Source organism: Plecotus auritus, assembly GCF_963455305.1.
Source record: "Plecotus auritus genome assembly, chromosome: 1".
Classification (NCBI taxonomy): domain Eukaryota; kingdom Metazoa; phylum Chordata; class Mammalia; order Chiroptera; family Vespertilionidae; genus Plecotus; species Plecotus auritus.
Genome location: NC_137770.1, coordinates 111,233,460 through 111,255,239, shown reverse-complemented (window position 1 = coordinate 111,255,239; position 21,780 = coordinate 111,233,460). Strand labels below are relative to the sequence as shown.

The 21,780-nt window shown below is 42.2% G+C and overlaps 1 protein-coding gene across 25 annotated transcripts in view; it reads left to right on the top strand.

Annotated features, from left to right (window-relative positions):
* PARD3 (par-3 family cell polarity regulator) overlaps positions 1–21,780 on the top strand; it is a 781,475-nt gene that overhangs the window by 264,420 nt on the left and 495,275 nt on the right. For all 25 annotated transcript variants that reach the window (XR_013959024.1, XR_013959025.1, XR_013959026.1 and 22 more), the window contains exon 3: positions 8,711–8,891. Coding sequence is in view for 22 of the 25 variants with exons in the window: in XM_080641367.1 (XP_080497493.1) it covers positions 8,711–8,891 (181 nt within the window). In the remaining 3 variants the exon portion in view is untranslated. The remainder of the gene's footprint in view (positions 1–8,710; positions 8,892–21,780) is intronic.

Genomic DNA, 21,780 nt, shown 5'->3' with positions numbered 1-21,780 from the left:
CTGAGTCTCAGTTTCCTGTAAAATGAAATATAAAAGCTACTCTTATCTCTGAGCAGTTTGGAGGTTGTGGTGCATCTTCAAAAGAACTTCATTTTGTGGTTATTGTGATGTTGGATTTTTGTAGCAACGCCTCCTTTCCTTTTCCCGTTTCTCCTCCCTCTTATTATTGGTGTGTAGAAAAGCTTTGCGTCAATCTTTAGTTATATTGAAACTGATCTCAAATTTACAAAAGTATTTGTCAACCACCCCAATATAACTTAATACTAGCTAATATTACATGTGTACTTGTTATATTCTGAAAGTTGATATAGCTTACAAAGCTAGGGCAGTAGGCATTGACACTATATTAGTTTCCTATTGCTGCTGTAACAAATTAGGGGCTTAAAACATCACAAATGCATTACCTTACAGTTCGGTAGGATAGAATTTTAGCATGGGTCTCACCAGGATAAAATCAAGTGTGAGCAGAGCTGTGTTAATTTCTGGAGGTCCTGGGGGAGAACCATTGCCTTTTCTTCTAGAAAAACCCTTTTGTTTTTGGACCATGCTTCCCTTTTCTCGTTTTCAAAGTCAGCAATGTAGTATCTCTCTAGCCATTGTCACACCTCTCTCTGACACCACTGGAAAAGGTTCTCTACTTTTCCACTCACGTGATTAGATGGGCTCAGTGTATAATCCAGGATAATCTCCCACTTTTAAGGTTCTTTTTTAATTGAATATATTATGGTGAAATCCTATATAATAAAGAGGTAATATGCAAATTGACCCTCATGCCCTCGCACAAGATGGCCACCCCCATGTGGTCAAAGATGGCTGCCACAAGATGGCCAGCAGGGGAGGGTAGTTGTGGGTAATCGGGCCAGCAGGGGAGGGCAGTTGGGGGAGACTAGGCTGGCAGGGAAGGACAGTTAGAAGCGACCAGGCCTGCAGGGAAGGGCAGTTTGGGGTGACCAGGCCTGCAGGGAAGGGCAGTTTGGGGTGACCAGGCCTGCAGGGGAGGGCAGTTGGGGGTGACCAGGCCGGCAGGGGAGCAGTTAGGCATCAATCAAGCTGGAAGGGGAGTGGTTAGGGGGTGATCAGGCTGGCAGGCAGAAGCAGTTAGGGCCAATCAGGCAGGTAGGCAGGTAAGCGGTTGGGAGCCAGCAGTCCTGGATTGTGAGAGGGATGTCCCAGATTGGAGAGGGTGCAGGCTGGGCTGAGAAACACCTCCCCACCCCCACCCCCCACCCCAGTGCACGAATTTCGTGCACTGGGCCTCTTATTGGTTAATATAATCATATAGGTTTCAGGTATACAATTGTACAATACATCATCTGTATATCGCACTGTGTTTACCACCTCAAAGTCAAGTCTCCTCCCATCACAATTTATCCCCCCTTTACCATCTTGGACCTTCCCCCGCCCCCTCTTCCCTCTGGCATTCACTGTACTGTTGTCTATGTCTATGAGTCTCTCTCTTTTTTTTTTCTTATTCAGGACAATCTCCCCCTTTTAAGATTTTTAATTTGAATCACATCTTCAAGTCCCTTTTGCCATGAAAGGATAACACCCACAGATTCTGGGGATCTGGGCATGGACAGTAATGGGCATTATTCTGCCTTGCCACCACTATCATGCTCTTTTTTGACATCAGTAATTAAGGCCTAGAGATGGTAGAAAGACCACTGTATTAACCAATGCCATCCAAGAAGTAAGATCAGAGCTGTTTTTGAATGTAGGACTCTTTGATTGTGAATTCTATACTCTTAGCCACTTTGCTACAAGCAGTTGTGGGCCTTGGACTCATCATTTACCTATTAAAAGGGACAGCCTTGAACTAAATGGTTTATAAATGTTTGAGTGTGATATTTATAAACAGGTTTTCTGTTGCAGGGTTTTGATGTTTCAAAGTTAAAATGACTCATCCTGAGGCAGGTAGGAAATGTGTGGCCCAGTTTGGAGTTTGTTTATATGTGGGTGATCCGGTCATCCTGTCTTCTTGTGGAGACTTGATATGTAAAAAGATCAGAAGAGATTAATTAATAACTATTGAAAGTAAAAGTGAACTTTAAAAAATAATGTTCTTCATGGGCAGCAGTGAAGAATCCATCTGTTTAAATATGAATTTGAGTCATGTTTCACCAATTTAAAAGCAGGTTTTTTTTGTTTTGTTTTAAAAGGCATGATAGAGATTTTTAATATGTGATATTTTTGTGAAAGTCTCATTTTCTCTTGCTACATTACTATATGTATGCTTGTAGAGTAGATTTTTCTAAAATTATATACTCTTCCCATTTTAACACAGTTTCATATCTTCACCTGGCACTTAAATTTTGGTTTAAAAGAATGCTGTAGAATTGTATGTTATTGGCATATTGCAAATCACCAACTGTGATTCTGCCTCTTAAATTCAAACAGCATTTGTTCCTGACACAGTCCAGATTTCATAATACTTATATTTTCTAAAAGCCCTGAAGATAGTTATTAAAACTAATATGTATGTAGAAGTTTTTCCATCATGTGTGGCATTTAAAGACTCGTTCTTTACAATTTTTATTTTCAGTTTATTCTTAAGAGAATACATCACTGTGAAAAGTGAATAACATCTTAATTTCATTTGCTTCCATTTAAACACCAAAATGTCAAAACTTAGTATCTTCAAAATGCACTAAATGATTTTTAAATTTTTAATGTCACCCAAGGATATGTCTATTGATTATAGAGCAAGGGCGGAGGGAGGGATGGAAGGAGGGAAGGAGGGAGGGAGGGAGGGAGGGAGGGAGGGAGGGAGGGAGGGAGGGAGGGAGGAGAAGAAGAGAGGGGAGTGGAGGGGAGGGGAGGGGAAGGGAGGGGAGGAGAGGGGAGGAGAGGGGAGGAGAGGAGAGGAGAGGAGACACATCGGTTGCCTACTATATGCACCCTGACCAGGATTGAACCCACAACCTAGGTATGTGCCCTGACAAGGAATCAAACCTGCCACCTTTTGGTGTACGGGATGATGCTCCAATCAACTGAGCCACCTAACCAGGGCTCAAAATGCATTTTAGGCCACACACCTTGTGAGAAGTCTGATGACATTAAAATCAAGAATAGACATTCTAAATCCTGATGAAGAGCCTACAATGGATATTGTTAAGCTTATCAGGGTTACCAAGGAACCTTGACTTTTAGTTTTATATCTCAAATTGAAATTTACTAAAAGGATGAGCAGTCTATTGCAGTGTTGTCAAACATAGTTATGTTCATTTATTTATGTACTATCTGTGGCTCTTTTCATGCTACAATGGCAGAGTAGACATGTTGTGAAAGGGATTATATGGCTTACACATTTCCAAAAATATTTACTCTCTGGCTCTTTTCCAAAAAAGTTTACTGACCCTTGATGTGGTAGAATGTGTGTGTTACTAATATAGGGAGATGCTTGCCAGTCAGTGGTTCAATACTCAGGCTGATTTTATTACTGTACTAGAGGCTGGTGCATGAAATTTGTGCATGGGTATAGTCCTTAGGCCTGACCTGCGATCAGGGCCATTTTCTCTGGCTGCTGGCAGCCGGCCCAGCCCCTGCCACCACCCACCTCTGGTTCCCTGTTCCCCATCGGGCGATCAGAGCCTGTCATTCGGGCTGAGAAACTGAGAGGTTGGCCATTCTCACCCGCTTGCCAGGCCCATCCCTTGCTGTGGGTCATCCTTTGTGTGTGGGGTGATCGGCAGGGTTGGGGCCTTGGCTTGGTGCTGCCCACATCCACGGCCACCCATCTCTGGTTTCCTGTTCCACATCGGGTGTTCAGAGCCTGCCGGCCCAGGGAAGGGACTGAGTGGGTGGGCAGTTGGGGCCTGTGGGCTGGGGCAGCTCCTGTGTTGAGCATCTGCCCCCTGGTGGTCAGTGCGTGTTATAGTGACTGGTTGTTCTGTCATTCAGTCAATTTGCATATTACCCTTTTATTATACTACTAGAGGCCCGGTGCACGAAATTCGTGCATGGGGGGAGAGTATGTGTCCCTCAGCCTAGCCTGCACCCTCTCCAATCTGGGACCCCTCGAGGGATGTCCGACTAAATGGGCAGTCGGACATCCCTCTCACAATCCAGGACTGCTGGCTCCCAACTGCTCGCCTGCCTGCCTTCCTGATTGCCCCTAACCGCTTCTGCTCCCCAGCCAGCCTGATCACCCCCTAACCACTCCCCTGCCAGCCTGATTGATGCCTAACTGCTCCCCTGCCAGCCTGTTTGCCCCTAACTGCCCTCCCTGCAGGCCTGGTCCCCCTCAACTGCTCTCCCCTGCAGGCCTGGGTTCCCCCCAGCTGCCCTTCCCTGCAGGCCCGGTTGCCCCCAACTTCCCTCCTCTGCTGGCCTGGTCACCCCCAACTGCCCTCCCTTGCAGGCCTGGTTCCTCCCAACTGCCCTCCCCTGCTGGCCTGATCGCCCACAACTGCCCTCCCTTGCAGACCTGGTCCCTCCCCTGCTGGCCATCTTGTGGTGGCCATCTTGTGTCCACATGGGGGCAGCCATCTTTGACCACATGGGAGCAGCCATCTTGTGTTGGAGTGATGGTCAATTTGCATATTACTCTTTTATTAGATAGGATAGGATATGGGAACTTCTGTGTATACATAGAAACACCTTTTCATTTTTTATAACTGCTAAGGAGTTCTTTTCCCACTTATGTTGCTTATTATAAGGTTGATTTGCCCAACTATTCATCCTACTTAGATTTCTTCCTACCACTTAGCTTCCTTACAGATTGTTTAATCAGTTTGTTATATATGATACCACAGCAAAATTCGGAACTTCCTGTTTGTCTTCATGTCTTTATGACCTTAGGAAGGCTTTCCTATTTTTTTTCTTATGAATTTATTGATCACCAGAGGCCCAGTGCACAGATTGGTGCTCCAGGGGGTCCCTCGGCATGGCCTGTGGGGATCAGGCTGAAACTGGCATTCAACATCCTGCACAGGGGAAGTGTCCTTATGCCTGAGTTCGCCATGCCTCATGCCTGTGCTCGCCAGCTGTGAGCCTGGCGTCTGGTGCCCGTCGGTCAGCTGAGCGCCACTCCTGCTGTGGGAGCGCACTGACCACCAGGGGGCAGCTCCTGAGGTCTGCCCCCTCGTGGTCAGTGCATGTCATAGCGACCGGTTGTTCAGTCATTCGATCGCTTAGGCTTTTATATATATAAGATGCAAATTGCATTTGTTCAAAATGATAAAACTGTCTGAAATAATGATTGCAATGATAAGTACTTCTCATATGCTGTAAATTTATCTTACTGTCATTTGTAACTGACTAGAGGCCCAGTGCACTAATTGGTGCACCTTGGGGTCCCTCGGCCAGGCCTGCAAGATCGGGCTGAAACTGGCTCTCTGACATCCCCCGAGGGGTCCCAGATTGCGAGATTGCAGGCCAGGCCAAGGGACCCCACTGGTGCACGACCGGGGCTGGGGAGAGACGTGGGAGGTTGTCCAGCCGGGGAGGGACCACAGGAGGGATCCAGGGTGTGTCCAGCCCGTCTTGCTCAGTCCCGATCAGCTAGACCCCAGCAGCAAGCTAACCTACTGGTCAGAGCGTCTGCCCCCTGGTGGTCAGTGCACATCATAGAGACTGGTTGACCAATCGACTGTCTGCTCCCTGGTGGTCAGTGCACATCATAGCAAGTGGTTGAGCGGCCTTAGCATATCATGAGCATATTATGCTTCGATTGGTTGAACAGCCGGATACTTAGCATATTAGGCTTTATTATATAGGACTGGAATATTGTCATTGAAAGAGCTTGAATTGGAAGCAGAAAGCATGGATTGTTTGGGATATAATCATGGCTTTACTTGGAATGCTAACCTTTGTTTGCTAGGCATAGGATTGTAGTGTGAATGATCAAGGTGGTATTGATCTTTCGAACTTTTTTAATTTTACATTATTCTTTGAGGTTTTAAAGAAGTGCTGCCACTGTTTAGTTATAAGAAGAAATTGATTGAATTTTAGTTTTTAAGGTACTTGACAATACTATATTATGAAATTTAAAAAAATTAATTATGAAATAATTTTATATTTAAGAAAAGCTGCAAAAATAATAGTGTTTCTATATATCCTTCATCTATGCCTTCATACCACAGAATCATAATACAATTATCAAATGTAGGAAAACTAATCTACAGCCCTCATTTGGACTTTTCTTCTTTTCCACTAATGTCCTGTTGTTTTTAGTCCTAGATCCAGTCAGAGACCTCACATTGCATGCCGTTCATATTTCTCCTCAGTCTCCTCCAGTTCACACAATTTCATGAGTCTTTTTTTTATTTACTTTCATAACCTTGATAGTTTTAAAGGATATGAGTTAGCCGAAACCGATTTGGCTCAGTGGATAGAGCGTCGGCCTGCGGACTGGGGGGTCCCGGGTTCGATTCCGGTCAAGGGCATGTACCTTGGTTGCGGGCACATCCCCAGTGGGGGGTGTGCAGGAGGCAGCTGATCGATGTTTCTCTCTCATCGATGTTTCTAGCTCTCTATCCCTCTCCCTTCCTCTCTGTAAAATATCAATAAAATATATTTTTTTTTTAAAAAAATAAAGGATATGAGTTATTTTATAGAATGTCTATAAATTTGCATTGGTCTGATGCTTCCTCATAATTAGATCAAAGTTATTTATTTTGGGCAGGAATACTACAGATGTCACGTTACACACTTCTCATTGCATTTTATCAGAGGATATATGATGATAAGTCTTATTATTGCTGATGCTAACTTTGGAAAGTGGTGTCTGTCATATTTCTCCACTGCAAAGAGATGATTGTTCATCTTCTATTAAAAAACTATATATATCCTATATAATAAAGAGCTAATATGCTAATTAGACCGAACAGCTGAACAACCTTCCGGATGTCGTTCTGGACAAACTTCTGGATGAAGCTGGAGCTGTGAGGGCTGGCCGAGGCTGCGAGGGCCGAGCCCTTACATGAATTATGTGCATCGGGCCTCTAGTGTGTGTGTGTGTGTGTGTGTGTGTGTGTGTGTGTGTGTGTGTGTGTGTGTGTATTTATTAATTTCAGAGAGGTAGGGAGGGGGAGAAAGAGATAGAAACATCAATGATGAGAGAGAACCATTGATCAGCTGTCTTCTGCACACCCCACACTGGGGATTGAGCAGTGGGAATTGAACCATGACATTCTGGTTCATAGATCGATGCTCAACCTCTGAACCACGCTGACCGGGCCTACATTTTACTTTGAATTAAAATATTTTATAGAAAGATACTTTGAGATATGCAAATATGCTGTTTCTCATTATACCTCACCCATTAATTTTGGCATCCATTGGTAGATTTACCTGCAAAAGGTATTACTGTAGAGGTTGTCTAATGATGATTTTTATTTTCATCATTTCTTCTGTATTTATTAGTTAGAATGCTACAATAAGGAAAAGCTGTCCATTCTCCACCATTTATTTATTTGTTCAATTGTTTATTTGTATCATTGTGGACTCACAGGTACTTAATTTCTGGGTTATAATTTATTTAGTTGTTTACAGGTTGTCCCAGCTTTGGCCATTGGGAGCTTCTTCAGGTTGGCACCCGATTCCCTTTGATGTGCCTCCATCATTTTTGAATGCATCACAAGATAGTCCAAGCTCATCATGTATTCTATCTACCCCAGCCCTTGAATTATTTTTCTAAGGAGCCTAGTTTATTTATTTGAGAATGGTATTAGAAACCAAGATCTGGGTACTTGTGTTCATTAGTACTGGGTGTCATTGATTCTAGGACCTGTCAGTGGATGGAACTAAGAAATATATGTTTGCTTACCACACATGCATTAACATCCATTTATACTCATCTGTCTGTCTACTTACCTACTACCTACCTACCTACCTACCTACCTATAAAAACCATGAGTTCATATTAATGCCTCCAATTCTAATCTAATACCAAAGAGTGCATTTTCTTATTTGTATCCTCAGTAAGAATTTGGCTCCCATTATCCCAAATATTTTTCTTTCTCATTTATTCCTGGTGTGTGTGTGTGTGTGTGTGTGTGTGTGTGTGTGTGTGTGTGTGTGGTAGTAGTGGTGGTGGTGGTTATAGTAGTGTGAGAATTTATAAACTATACACTTGTGAGAAACAAATTTACTAACCAGAATACAGTTATTTCTCAGGCAGTTCTTTTTGTCATTAGCCTCACATTAAACAGTGAAAAAGTTTTCCAAAGTCACTTAGTTTTTATCTTCCCTAACACCTTCAGTTGGTTGCATTTTTCATTGGTAACATATTTAGGTTTATTTGTGTTCCATTTTAGATTATCTTGCTCTGTGGTTGATTTCAATTATTTATTTGCGTTTTAGGTATTTGGATTATTATGATGGTTCTAAGAGTAACTTTCAGAAGTATCACTGCACTAGTATTTCCATTCTCATTCTCATTCTATCTCTACCTCTCTCTTTTAACCCTATTTCTACTAACTCCTTGTAGGCAACCAATTTCATTTTATATCTTTCCTACATTTCTATCTCTCTTAGCATTCTGTGATATTAAAACATTTTTATTGTTTTTCAGCCATAGAATTTTGGATATGAAATGCACAACTTAGAAAGGAAAAAGTAAAGCATCAAAACTCAGGGAAAGACAATTTCTTGAAGTTTTGCTTCCTAAAACATAACATTGCTGGTAGCATAAATATCAGTACTGTTTCTCTGTCAGAGTAATTGAAATTCCTTTGTGTATAATATCCCCTTTACCTTTTGTTTCTAGCTGGTAGCAGTGTTTGACGAACAGGATCCACATCATGGAGGTGATGGCACCAGTGCTAGCTCCACAGGCACCCAGAGTCCAGAGATATTTGGCAGTGAGCTTGGTTCCAACAATGTTTCAGCCTTTCAGCCTTATCAAGCAACAAGTGAAATTGAGGTCACACCTTCAGTCCTTCGTGCAAGTAAGTGACAGTTTGTTCTTTAATGCACATTTTATCTTAATTTACAGGGATGCCAACTTTTATTATCCAGCCATGACGCTGTGAATGGGATTTTATAAAAATTGTTTTTATAAAAATGGATTAAGTTTAGAATCAGGACAAATGTATTTTGCAAAAGAGATAGGCAAGGTTCTTTGCATTTTCATAGATTGTTCTTACTTTACTTTGGACTGGTAGACTTTTAATTGCTCACTAAAAGTATATATTTAAAAGCCTAATATGCTAAGTGTCTGACCATTCGGTCGACCGCTCGACCTGTTGCTATGATGCACACTGACCACCAGGGAGCAGACGCTCTAACAATAAGTCAGCTTGCTTTGGGATCCGGCTGATCGGGACTAGGTGAGAGGGGTGGACATGCCCTGGAGCCAACCTCCCGTGGTCCCTTCCCAGCCTCTAAAATATTTCTTCTAATTAATTTCTCTCAATGTGCACACATTCATGCACTGGGCCTCTAGTATTAGGATAAGAGTTAATTTCCTGAATTTTTCTTTCATATATTTCAAACAAAAATAACTAAAGGGCTCTTTACATTGAAATAAAATATAGCATGTTTGATTGCCAATCAACTTGGTTATAACCATTACTTGAACTTTATCTGTTGAACAGGAGGAGAGACCTCAAGGCCATAATTATCTTCAGGGATCTGGAAGAGATGCTATTAGAATGCCATCTCAAGGAAAGAAAATATAGGATAGAGAGAGTTTATATTAGGAATCCTAGGACCGAGAGTACTGTAGTTCCAGTACACTTGCTTGAAGAATTCTGTCAGCCATTCCTAGAAGGTTACTCAGAGAAGTGAGTAACTTTGCTGGAAACCATGTTTAGTGTTTTTTTTTTTTTTAATTGTATAATCTTACTAGAGGTCCGGTGCATGAAAATTCATGCACTGGAGGGGGGTCCCTCAGCCCAGCCTGCCCCCTCTCACAGTCTGGCATTCAGGGGTAAGTGACGCCCCCATCACACCTCTGCTGCTGCCACTGCCGGGAGCGCAAGCCTCAGCTGGCCCTGGTTACCTGAGCCTTGGGCAGCCACCATCTGAGGCTTGCCTGTGCCTTGGGCTGCCCCTGGGTGGGTGGGGGGCTGAGGGGACTGGGGGACTCCAGAGTCAGGCGCGTGGAGTGGCCGGATCTGCCTGAGGGCAGGCCTGGCGGTGCCACATGCCTTCCACCCCAGTAGGGCTGAGGGGACTGGGCGCTGCCATCTTGTGGTTGTGGGTGCCGCCATCTTTGAGGGTGTGACAGTCAATTAGCATATTCCCTCCTTATTGGCTGTGGGCACCGCCATCTTTGTGAGGGTGTGATTGTCAATTAGCATATTCCCTCTTTATTAGATAGGATAATTGAGCAGTTGTCAAGGGTAAGAAGCTTCATTTCAAGCAATTTAAAAGTTAAAAATCATTTATCTTTTAAGCACATCTATTTAGAAACATTAAAAATTTTTGAAGTAGAAAATTGTCTTGTGCTGTTTACTGATAGTCTTAAGTAGATCTTTACAGATATCAAATAATATATCTATAACAGATAAAAATAAGATATAGAATAAAGTAGATAATATTTAGAATATATAGTTTGGTCTTCTAAAATACAGCCTTGGACCTAGACCTGGCCATGTAGCTTGGTTGGTTAGATCACTGTTCTGATGCACCAAGGATGTGGGTTCGATTTTGGGTCAGGGCACATTCTCTCTCTCTCTCTCTCTCTCTCTCTCTCTCTCTCTCTCTCTCTCTCTCTCAAATCAGTAATAAAAAATGCATCCTTCTACTTTTTTTGTTGGTAGCAATCTATAATATTTTCCCAGTTTAAACCTAGATGTTCGTAAACTGCTTCTGCTTCTACTACCCCTTGAAATTGTATGTGAGGAGAACAAGAAAAGAAAATCAATTTAGCAGTTAAATCTGATGATGCATCAGAAACCACAGGAATATAGAGATACAGAGAATTGAGAAGGCACACTTACATGATGGGATATGTAAGTGATGCCCTAGGGCAGTGGTTCTCAACCTTTCTAATGCCGCGACCCTTTAATACAGTTCCTCATGTTGTGGTGACCCCCAACCATAAAATTATTTTCGTTGCTACTTCATAACTGTAATTTTGCTACTGTTATGAATCATAATGTAAATATCTGTGTTTTCCGATGGTCACGACCCACAGGTTGAGAACCACTGCTGTAGAGCCTAAGACCATCGGAAACCACAGATATTTACATTATGATTCATAACAGTAGCAAAATTACAGTTATGAAGTAGCAACGGAAATAATTTTATGGTTGGGGGTCACCACAACATGAGGAACTGTATTAAAGGGTCGTGGCATTAGAAAGGTTGAGAACCACTGCCCTAGAGGATCATATATGGATGCAAGCCAAATTCATCACTTCCTAAAATTGCTTTCCATCATCAGAACAAGAAACAATTATAAGTTAGAGCTAAGTTCAATGAAAATGTTTCCAAGGAAGCTTGGAGTGGGAATAGACATGATAGGTATTTTAATTGAACATTTTCTTATGTCCAGCAGATAAGTGCACAAGCAAGTATATTTTAAAGTATTTTGTGGAAATAATATTTAATTATACTACATGAATAATCCTATTTAAAAATTTTATATTGAATTTACTTGGGGCAAATTTTTTTAAAAGGTGAGGCTTATACTATGTATGGTATACTAGATGATATATAAATGGTATACAGGTTACTTTATTTTCTTTCCTGTTTTTATTTATTTTTTAATTATTATTATTATTTTTAATAAATCTTTATTCAGATTATTACAATTGTTTCTCCTTTTTCCCCCCATAGCTCCCTTCCACCCAGTTCCCACCCCACCTTCTGCCCTTACCTCCCCCCCACTGTCCTCATCCATAGGTGTATGATTTTTGTCCAGTCTCTTCCTGAACCCCCCATACCCCTTTCCCCCTGAGAATTATCAGTCCACTCCCTTTCTATGCCCCTGATTCTATTATATTCACCAGATTATTCTGTTCCTCAGGTTTTTAATTTACTTGATTTTTAGGTTCACTTGTTGATAGATATGTATTTGTTGTTCATAATTTTTCTCTTTACTTTTTTCTTCTTCCTCTTCTTTAAGAATACCTTTCAGCATTTCCTATAATACTGGTTTGGTGGTGATGAACTCCTTTAGCTTTTCTTTATCTGTGAAGCTCTTTATCTGCCCTTCAATTCTGAATGATAGCTTTGCTGGGTAGAGTAATCTTGGTTGTAGGTTCTTGCTATTCATCACATTGAAAATTTCTTGCCACTCCCGTCTGGCCTGCATAGTTTCTGTTGAGAAATCAGCTGACAGTCGTATGGGTGCTCCCTTGTAGGTAACTAACTGTTTTTCTCTTGCTGCTTTTAATATTCTCTCTTTGTCTTTTGCTCTTGGCATTTTAATTATGATGTGTCTTGGTGTGGTCCTCTTTGGGTTCCTTTTGCTTGGGGTTCTGTGCGCTTCCTGGACTTGTAAGTCTATTTCTTTCACCAGGTGGGGGAAGTTTTCGGTCATTATTTCTTCAAATAGGTTTTCAGTATCTTGCTCTCTCTCTTCTTCTGCACCCCCACAATTCTGATGTTGGTACGCTTGAAGTTGTCCCAGAGTCTTCTTACACTGTCTTCAACTTTTTGGATTTTTTTTTCTTTTTGCTTTTTCGGTTGAGTGTTTTTTGCTTCTTTGTATTTCAATTCTTTGACTTGATTTTTGTGTTCCTCTAGTCTGTTTTTGGGTCTCTGTATAATATTTTTTATTTCAGTCAGTGTATGTTTAATTTCTAGTTGGTCCTTTTTCATATCTTTGAGGGTCTTGTTATATTTATCAGCCTTTTCTAGGATATTCTTCAAAAGCCTTATAACCGTGGTTTTGAATTCTATATTCAGTCGTTTGTTTTCCTCCATTTCTTTCGTTTGTGATCTGATTCTTTGACGCCGCATTTTCACTGCTTCCCTAAGTTGGTAAGGTAGATTTGTGTGCTAGGTTTCCAATATGGCCCAGTGGGTCTGCCTCCCCAGTTAACCTGAGGTGGACACTCTTGGTGCACCCCTTTGTGGACTGTGTGTACAGCCTTGTTGTAATTAAGTCTTGATTGTTGTTGGTATCACTGGGAAGAATTGACTTCCAGGCCAGTTGGCTGTAAGGATCAGCTGTGTCTATGCTGGGAGAAGTTCGGTGCTGGAGACAGCCTTATAGGATTAGACTTGCCAAATTGCAATAGCCTCTGTGCTCAGCTTGGATGGGCGGAGTCTCAGTCTTGGCTTCCCGTCAGCCTTGCCCTAGACGCGCACTCGTGCGCCTCCAGACCCCTACCTTCCCCGGCTCCCAAGTCTCTGCCCGAGAGTCCAGACTCCCCCCACAAGAGCGTGGGTTCCCAGGGGCTCGCCTCGAACTGGGCTTCACTGCAGTCAGAACTGGGGCTCAGTGCAGTCAGGAGCCTCTGACTCCCTTCCACTAGGGAAAGCCTGTGGCAACCTCTGCAGCCTTTGTGCGCACTGCCACGCGCGCGCCTTCAGTCCTCCGCCTTCCCCGGCTCCCGAGTCTCCGCCCGAGAGTTCAGACTCCCCCCACAAGAGCGTGGGTCCCCAGGGGCTCGCCCGGAACTGGGGTTCAGTGCAATCAGAACTGGGGTTCAGTGCGGTCGGGGGCTTCCTTCCCCCTTCTGCCAGAGAAAGTCAGCCAGGCTATCAGCCGCCCTTCCTCTCTGCGCGCACAAAGACCCTTTGCCATACCTCCAATTCTCTGTAAGCTTTTCTCTTTCCTTCTAGTTGTAGAATTTTCACTCAGCTAGCTTTCCTGTGGTTCTGGATTGTGTCCGTTCTGTCTTTTAGTTGTAGTTTTGAAATTGTTGTGCGAGGCAGCAGTTTAGGTGCTTACCTATGCCGCCATCTTGGTTTCTCCTCTTTCCTGTTTTTAAAAACACGTTTTTATTGATTTTAGAGAGGAAGGGAGAGTGAGAGAGATAGAAACATTGATAAGAGAGAAATAACATCTATTGGCTGCTTCCTGCACTCCCCCTGCTGGGGATTGAGCCTGCATCCTGGGCATGTGCCCTGACCAGGAATTGAACCAGGACCTCTTGGTGCATGGAGTGACACTTAACCACTTAGCAACACCAGTTCGGCTTTCTGTTATTACTAGAGGCCCGAAGCATGAAATTTATGCAAGAGTAGACCTTCCTTCTCCCGGCTGCTGGCACTGGCTTCCCTCTGGCACCCAGGCCCTGGGCTTCCCTCGCAGCCTCAGCTTCATTCGGAAGGATGTCCAGAAGGACATCTGGTCTATTTAGCCTATTATGCTTTTATTATTATAGATATACCAGCTCATTAATCTGTGCTTTATTCCTTATCTTCTTAGAATAAGCATGTGTATAAACTAGATTGCGTTTAAATAAAAATTTAAGTATACGTATTCAAGTACCTGAGGTTTAGAATATAGTGGTTGTATGTGAGTAATTACATCCTAATGTATATTATTAAATACAGAGGAGTTTTTTGTTACTATTATAGTTTTTACTCATCCTATGTAATAAAAGGGTAATATGCAAATTGAACATCACTCCAACGCACAACATGGCCGCTCCCATGTGATCAAAGATGGCCACCCCCAGGTGGACACAAATGGCTGCCCCCATGTGGACACAAGATGGCCATCACAAGATGGCTTGCAGGGTAGGGCAGTTAGGGGTGACTGGGTCAGCAGAGGAGGGCAGTTGGGGGTGACCAGGTCTCCAGGGGGGCAGGCCTGCAGGGGAGGACAGTTGGGGAGGGACGAGGCCTGGTCACCCCCAGTTGCCCTCCTCTGCCAGCCCAGTCACCCGTAACTGCCCTCCCCTGCAGGCCGGATCGCCCACACTGCCCTCCCCTGCCGGCCATCTTGTGGTGGCATCCTTGTGTCCACATGGGAGCGGCCATCTTTGAACACATGGAGGCTGCCATCGTGTGTGTTGGAGTGACCTCAATTTGCATATTCCTCTTTTATTAGATAGGATGATACCTATATAATAAAAGGCTAATATGCTAATTGATTGAACGGTGGAACAACCAGTCACCATGACATGCATTGACCACCAGAGGGCAGGCGCTCAGCACAGGAGCTGCCCCCTGGTGGTCAGTGCGCTCCCACAGGGGGAGCGCCGCTCAGCCAGAAGCCGGGCTCACTGCTGGTGAGTGCAGCGGTGGTGGTGGGAGCCTAAGCCGTCAGTTGGACATCGCTTGAGGGCACCCGGATTGTGAGAGGGTGCAGGCCGGGCTGAGGGACACCCCTTGACACACCCAGTGCACAAATTTTGTGCACTGGGCCTCTAGTTATAAAATAAAGAAGCTAGGAAATGTTACTAGAGTTACCTATAGGGCTCAGTAGTCAAGTTGAGGCTCCAACTGGCCCAAGAGGGACAATTGAAACATCAATAAAGATAGTAACAGCAAAAAGTTCATGCATTCATAATGATAATAAGAAGGAATTCATGGAAAAAATGCTAGTGAACCAACTTTTAATATTTGGAAAACATAAAATCAGCATCTATTGTGCATTTCATTTATAAATGGTATTACTGACTAACCAAATGGTAGATGAGGAGAGGTTTCTTTTTATAGAATTTGATGAGTCAGGGGCCCTGGCCCTAAGCAGGTCTGCCTAGGGTAATGTGTGGATTCTTAACTTCATGAAGGAAAGATTTCACCATATGCGTCCAGGTGACTATGAGGGTACATTTGTTAAAGTTGGGGACAGTAAAACAAGGAGGAAAGTAGCATAGAAGAAGCAACAGGAGAGCCTAGGCTGGCTACTTTGGTTCACTCGGAAGTCAGAGAAAAGGGGGCCTTGTAGACATTCAGATTGTTAGCCCAGGATGAGCTGCTGCTGCTCATTGCTTCCCTTGTTACAAGTCTTGTGGGGACCCTTTGAGTTTTGGAGATGCCAGGGGCATGCTTCCCAGATGGAGATTGTAGGCTGGGTCCTTTGTCTTGAGGTTTTTATCTGTCTCTTATAGGCTGCAATCTTAGGGGAGTTTTCAGGGGAGGGTTTTAGCAAAATATTTATTAGTTTTCCAGGTGTTCTCTTTAAGGATCTTGGTGTCTACTCATTGGTCAGTGCCAGGGCAGGGGGTCATTAATAACTGCAGCTGGTCCTGTTGTCCTACACCTGGTTTTAATGCTTTTCTGGGCATGGAGCTGGAATACAATTGAGGCCTAGATAATTGTTTCTAGGGAAGTGACCTTCTGTATCTGCTGTAAATTGCTCAGCCAATTTGTTCAGCTATCTGCCTCAGTTTCCCCATTCCACTTGTCCTGGCTTAGTAGCCTGTCTCAGAAGTATTCCAGTTAATAAGTGAAAAAATAATGATAGAATTAGAATATCACTATTTTGCAACTCCTGTTGAAACAATGGATCTAGGCATTGATCATCAATTACTGCTAATGTAAAATCCTATCTAATAAAAGAGTAATATGCAAATTAACCATCACTCCATCACAAAGATGGTGACGCCCATAGCTACAAGATGGTGGTGCCCAGTCCCCTCAGCCCTGCCAGAGTCCCCCAGTCCTGGGAGGGTGGCTGCTGAGAGCCGGCAGCATGAGCGGCCTGGCGGAATACTTGCTTTGTCACTGTGGCGATAAGGCAAGTGTCCCACCCTAGCCGCGGAGGGCCTCTGGGCAGCGTGCGCATGGAGCAGCCGGGGTGGAACGCTTGCTTTGTCTCCATGGTGATGATGCAAGCGTCCCACCCCGGCCTCAGAGAGCCTCTTGGCCCAGTAGAGCCTCTGGGTAGTGGGCGTGGAACGGTTAGGCCCCGCAGAGAGCGGAGAACCACGGAGAGTGTGCCTAAACCGTCAGGGATCCCTGATTAGAGAGGGCTCCCCTGAGGGCTCCCAGATTGGGGAGGGTGCAGGTTGGGCTGAGGGACCCACCTCTTGTGCACAAATTTCATGCACCGGGCCTCTAGTGTAATACTAATAAAGGTATTGTATTCCTGATGGAGAAATACAACACTTCTTTGGTAGTGGTCTTGACAAAAGAGACATATGTCTCATCAAACATCTAGATCCAACTGCCAATTTATAGGAAATACAGAACCCTGGGAAATATGTTAACACCATGGGGTTGCAATCAGCCACGACAATACTGTGGAAATCACACAAGACAAATGACTCAAATTCTTGAATAGATAATTTGCAAGGAGGGAAAACAGAGGGAATTTACAGATTAAGACATTAGTAGGCATAGAACCCAATCGTAATGTTCGGATCTTGTTTAAATCTCAATTTAAATAAAACTTTAAAAATAACATTTATATGCTGATAGGAGAGTTGTATGCAAATTGGGAGTTACTAAAAAATTTTTAAAGAGTCTTTATATTTTAGTGATTCAGAATGAAAAATGTATGGTGGAAATGATTTATTTAGAATTTGCTTCAAAATACAGCAGGCTGTGTAAGTTGGGAATGGATACTTGAGTGGATACAGGAGGAGTTAGTATATTATTCTGTCTACTTTTGTATGTATTTAAAATCATTATTAAAGGTCTTTGTTTTAGGAAACATATATATGAAACACTTCTTTAACACTTTGAAAATTTACTTTATTCTTTTTTCCTTTCTTGAAATTTTTTTTTTCATTTCATATAATTCAGAATTTTAAATGATCAAAATAGCATAAGTATATAATTTAAAATTTTTGATTATTAATGTGGGAATAAATGAAGAGCATTCAAATGAGAACTACTTGTTATTCAGAGATTTCCATGCAAGGGGACCAGCCACTATTACTTGGCGTTTGGCAGAGGCTCAAGGCAGGCAGAGGAATGGGAAAGGTTTTTAGTTGGGAGAAAAAGAGAGGGCGGGTGGGGGGCGGTAGGTTTCAGGTGTGCCCTGACTGGAAGCTGTAAGTGGGCCTTCTAGAAGTGGGATATCTTTTGTGATTGGTTAAGGGTGCATTTTTGGCTTTTTCTGGTTGTTCCTAATTTAGAAGAAGGGTAAAAAATTAGGGAAGTTGTCAATTATAAATAAGGTCCTGGCTATTTTCAGCAGATTATTACAGGGCTATTTGGTTTCTGAGCTGCTTGCTGCAGATCATAATAGTCTAACACCCTGAACTGGCTACTATAGGTAGCACGCTGGCTTGCTAGGCTGGTTTCCCCAGATTGTGGGTAGATTTCTGTTTTTTACATAGATTGGGCATTGTCTATTTTTATATTTAGTCTGATAAATTATAAAAGTTGTTTTTATTATAAATGTATCTCTTTAAGATGGCATTTTCTCCTCCTTTAGTACCCTTATCCAGTGAAAAATATTAAATATTTGTAGACTAAGAAATCATCTGAGAAATTTTTTTTAGACATAACTACAAGGAAGTAGATGGAGTTTTATTATAACTTGATTGCCTAATTCTTCTAACTCCTGCCAAGGGGGGAATGCCAAGTATCAGTTATTCTTCATCACAAATTATTTTTATTGATATGTCAGAGGACAGACAACCAATTGCCTAATGTCGAAAGGAATGAACTGGAAACTATCTGACTGGCAAAAGGATTTGTTACTCTGAGTCATTTACTTTCTCAACAGGTCACTGTATCAAAATGTCCCTTTGTTGGGCATTCTGGAATTTTTTATGTGCTGTTGTACATTGCATCAATTGTAAGATGCAGGTTAGGTAATGCTTATTTTTTATCTCTTTAATTTTGTGATTTTTTATTATTATTATTTTAACTAGAGGCCTGGTGTATGAAAATTCATGCACTGGAGGGGGGGTCCCTCAGCCCAGCCGGCCCCCTCTCACAGTCCAGGAGCCCTCAGGGGCGGGAGGAGACCCGGTGATCAGGAGAAGGTGACTCCCTCATCACAGCTCTGCTGCTGCCACTACCAGCAGCACAAACTTTGGCCAGCCCTGGTTACCTGAGCCTCGGGTGGCCCTGGGCAGCTGGGCAGCTGACATCCGAGGCTTGCCTGCACCTCAGGCGTTGGCTGGGCAGCTCCCATCCAACGGTTGCCTACGCCTTGGGCTGGCCCTGGGCACCACCATATTTGTGATGGTGTGACAGTCAATTTGCATATTCCCTCAAATTAGATAGGATTTTGTGAAGTAGAAGAAGGATGTGCCTAGATCAGTGGTTGGCAAACTCATTAGTCAACAGAGCCAAATATCAACAGTACAACGATTGAAATTTCTTTTGAGAGCCAAATTTTTTAAACTTAAACTTCTTCTAACGCCACTTCTTCAAAATAAACTCGCCCAGGCCATGGTATTTTGTGGAAGAGCCACACTCAGGAAGCCAAAGAGACACATGTGGCTTGCAAGCCGCAGTTTGCCGACCACGGGCCTAGATCTTCACAGACCCCTCCTCTGTCAATACTACAATAATAAAAAGTACATTATATAACTTTACATATTTCAATATTTTACTTTTTTCTGTTCTATGCTAAATTTAATACTTTTTAATAGACCCTAAAATTATTATATTTGTATAATGTGAGAAAAAATTAAAACAATTTTTTTAACTTTCAAAGTTCATTTTTTTCCTTCTGATTTTAAGAGAAATTAAAACATTTGGACCTTTCTTTAAAAAATTTTTTTTTTATTTCCGAGAGGAAGGTAAAGGGAGAGATAGAAACATCAATAATGAGATAGAATTATTGATTGGCTGCCTCCTGCATGCCTCTTCCCCTCCTCCCCTCCACTGGGTACCAAGCCTGCATGCAACCCAGGCATGTGCCCTGACCGGGAATGAAACTGTTGACCTCCTGGTTCATAGATGAATGCTCTACCATTGAGCAATGCTGGCAAACATTTGGACCTTTAAAAGTACTATTGGCCTTAGCACTGTGCCTCACCTGCCTCATGAATATGTTAGCCTAGGGCTGTAGACAATGGAGAACTGGGTGGGAAGAACCAGCATTTTACTTGACCCCTTTGTTTGCAGGTGAGTAGAGCCATTTTAGGGAATGATGCATATGGAAGGTGAAGCTTTTGACATCAAATCCCTAAACTTCCATGTTCCCCCATATGTCTTGGAAAGTCTGCCTCATCCCAGGCAGAAGCATATTTAAATTTAAAGCTAATTGGTTACCAAATAACCTCCATAAATGTTACTGTGTTCAACCAGACTTTTGATAAGTTTGAGTGGGAGTATATTCGACTTTAGGCTTTTTAAATATGAGTTTACTCTGCAGTCACTCCTTTCTAGGATAGTAGTAAAATGTATTCATAGTTCAAAAAGAGTACTGGAGATGTCACATCAGTCTGAACATTTGGGCAAGATTAGTAATCTTTCCAGCCTCAATTCTTTAATCTCTTAAGTACCTACCTCATAATTGTTGTGAATAGTAAATGAAATGTTTAGGGTACTAATACATTACTTGGCACATAAGCACTAGATTAATAGAAGGTTGTAGAATGGTGATGATGATAATATCTCTTGAATGCAGAGCCACTTATTATTATTTGAAAGGGTTGAGAAGTCACAGAAACCAAATAACTAGAATATATATTCTTTTTCTTTTCTTAATCCTCACCCAAGGATATTCCCCCATTGATTTTTACAGGGAGTGGAAGGGAGGGAATTGGGGAGAGAGAAAGGGAGAGAGAGGAGAAAGAGAAACATGGATGTGAGAGACACATTGGTTGCCTCCTCCACATTCCCTGACCAAGGCTGGGGATCTAACTTGCAACTCAGGTACATGTCCTTGACCAGTAGTCTGATGGCCAACGTTCTAACCACTGAGCATGCCAGCCAGGGCAGAACATGTATTCTTGAATAGGACATACTGGTCGTGTTAGGTAGGTGGGTTGTAGTACTTTCCTACAGAGTCTAATGGACCCATTTTTCTTTTAATCTCACAATTCTGTGTTATACATTTAACTGTCTCCAATTTCCGTGTTCACAAATCCAGACTTAGAGAAACCTAATGTGCTCAGGGCACACATATCCTATGAAATCATTGAGTCCAAGTCCAGTGATTTTTTTTTCACTCATTTTTTTTCTTTTAAAATTATCAAGGTTTTTTTTATAGAGGTCAGATAGTTCGGGATAACCTTGCCTTAGAATGGTGGCTGGATTCCTTTTAACTCCAGAATGCTGATTTTGTTTGTTTGTTTGTTTGTTTGTTTAATGTTTGTGCTGGAAGATCCAGGCTGCAGACTCAAGATTCCTTTGGAAGTGGCATATGCCCTTAGTAGTGGTAAAATTTCTGGAAATAGTATTGCTATAAGTTTTTTGAGTAATGAAGTATCTGATTTATTGTGTGTGTGTGTTTACTATCTTTCAACATTTTAAAACTTTTCTAAGCTACGTTAACGTTGCAGTTATTTTTTATCCATTATGAGCTATTTTTTTCTGAAATGGTGCTACTTAATTTATTGGTAAGATTTACTAGCATCCTAACTTTTAGAATGTAAAAAGGTATCAATAATTGTTTATAGAAGGATCGTGAGCACTCCTTCCCTTCATGTCTTAATTTTTTTTTTTTCTTACCCAACAATACGGAGATTGATTTTTGTCTTGGTAGGATATCCAACATCTCTAGTTTAGAGATCTATCTTCTTAACATTAACTGGTATTAGAATAATATATTCTGGATTTGATTTAAATATATATTGAAAAATAGAACTAATATTCCTATTGTGTTTCCTTTTAACTTGTGAAGTGGAGCATGGCATACAAATGATATTCTCAGTATTTCAAATAATTACCTTCTTACTGTGCAAGTTCTTTTCAGCATATAAAACTCATACAGTTTTGTGATAGATGCAATCTGATTATTACATGTTGACAGGGTCATATATCTATTAATTGGATTGGAGATGGGATACAAAATTGCTGTAATTATTGTAATTTTCTAGCTAATTGCAGGGTTGGTGGTGAATATTT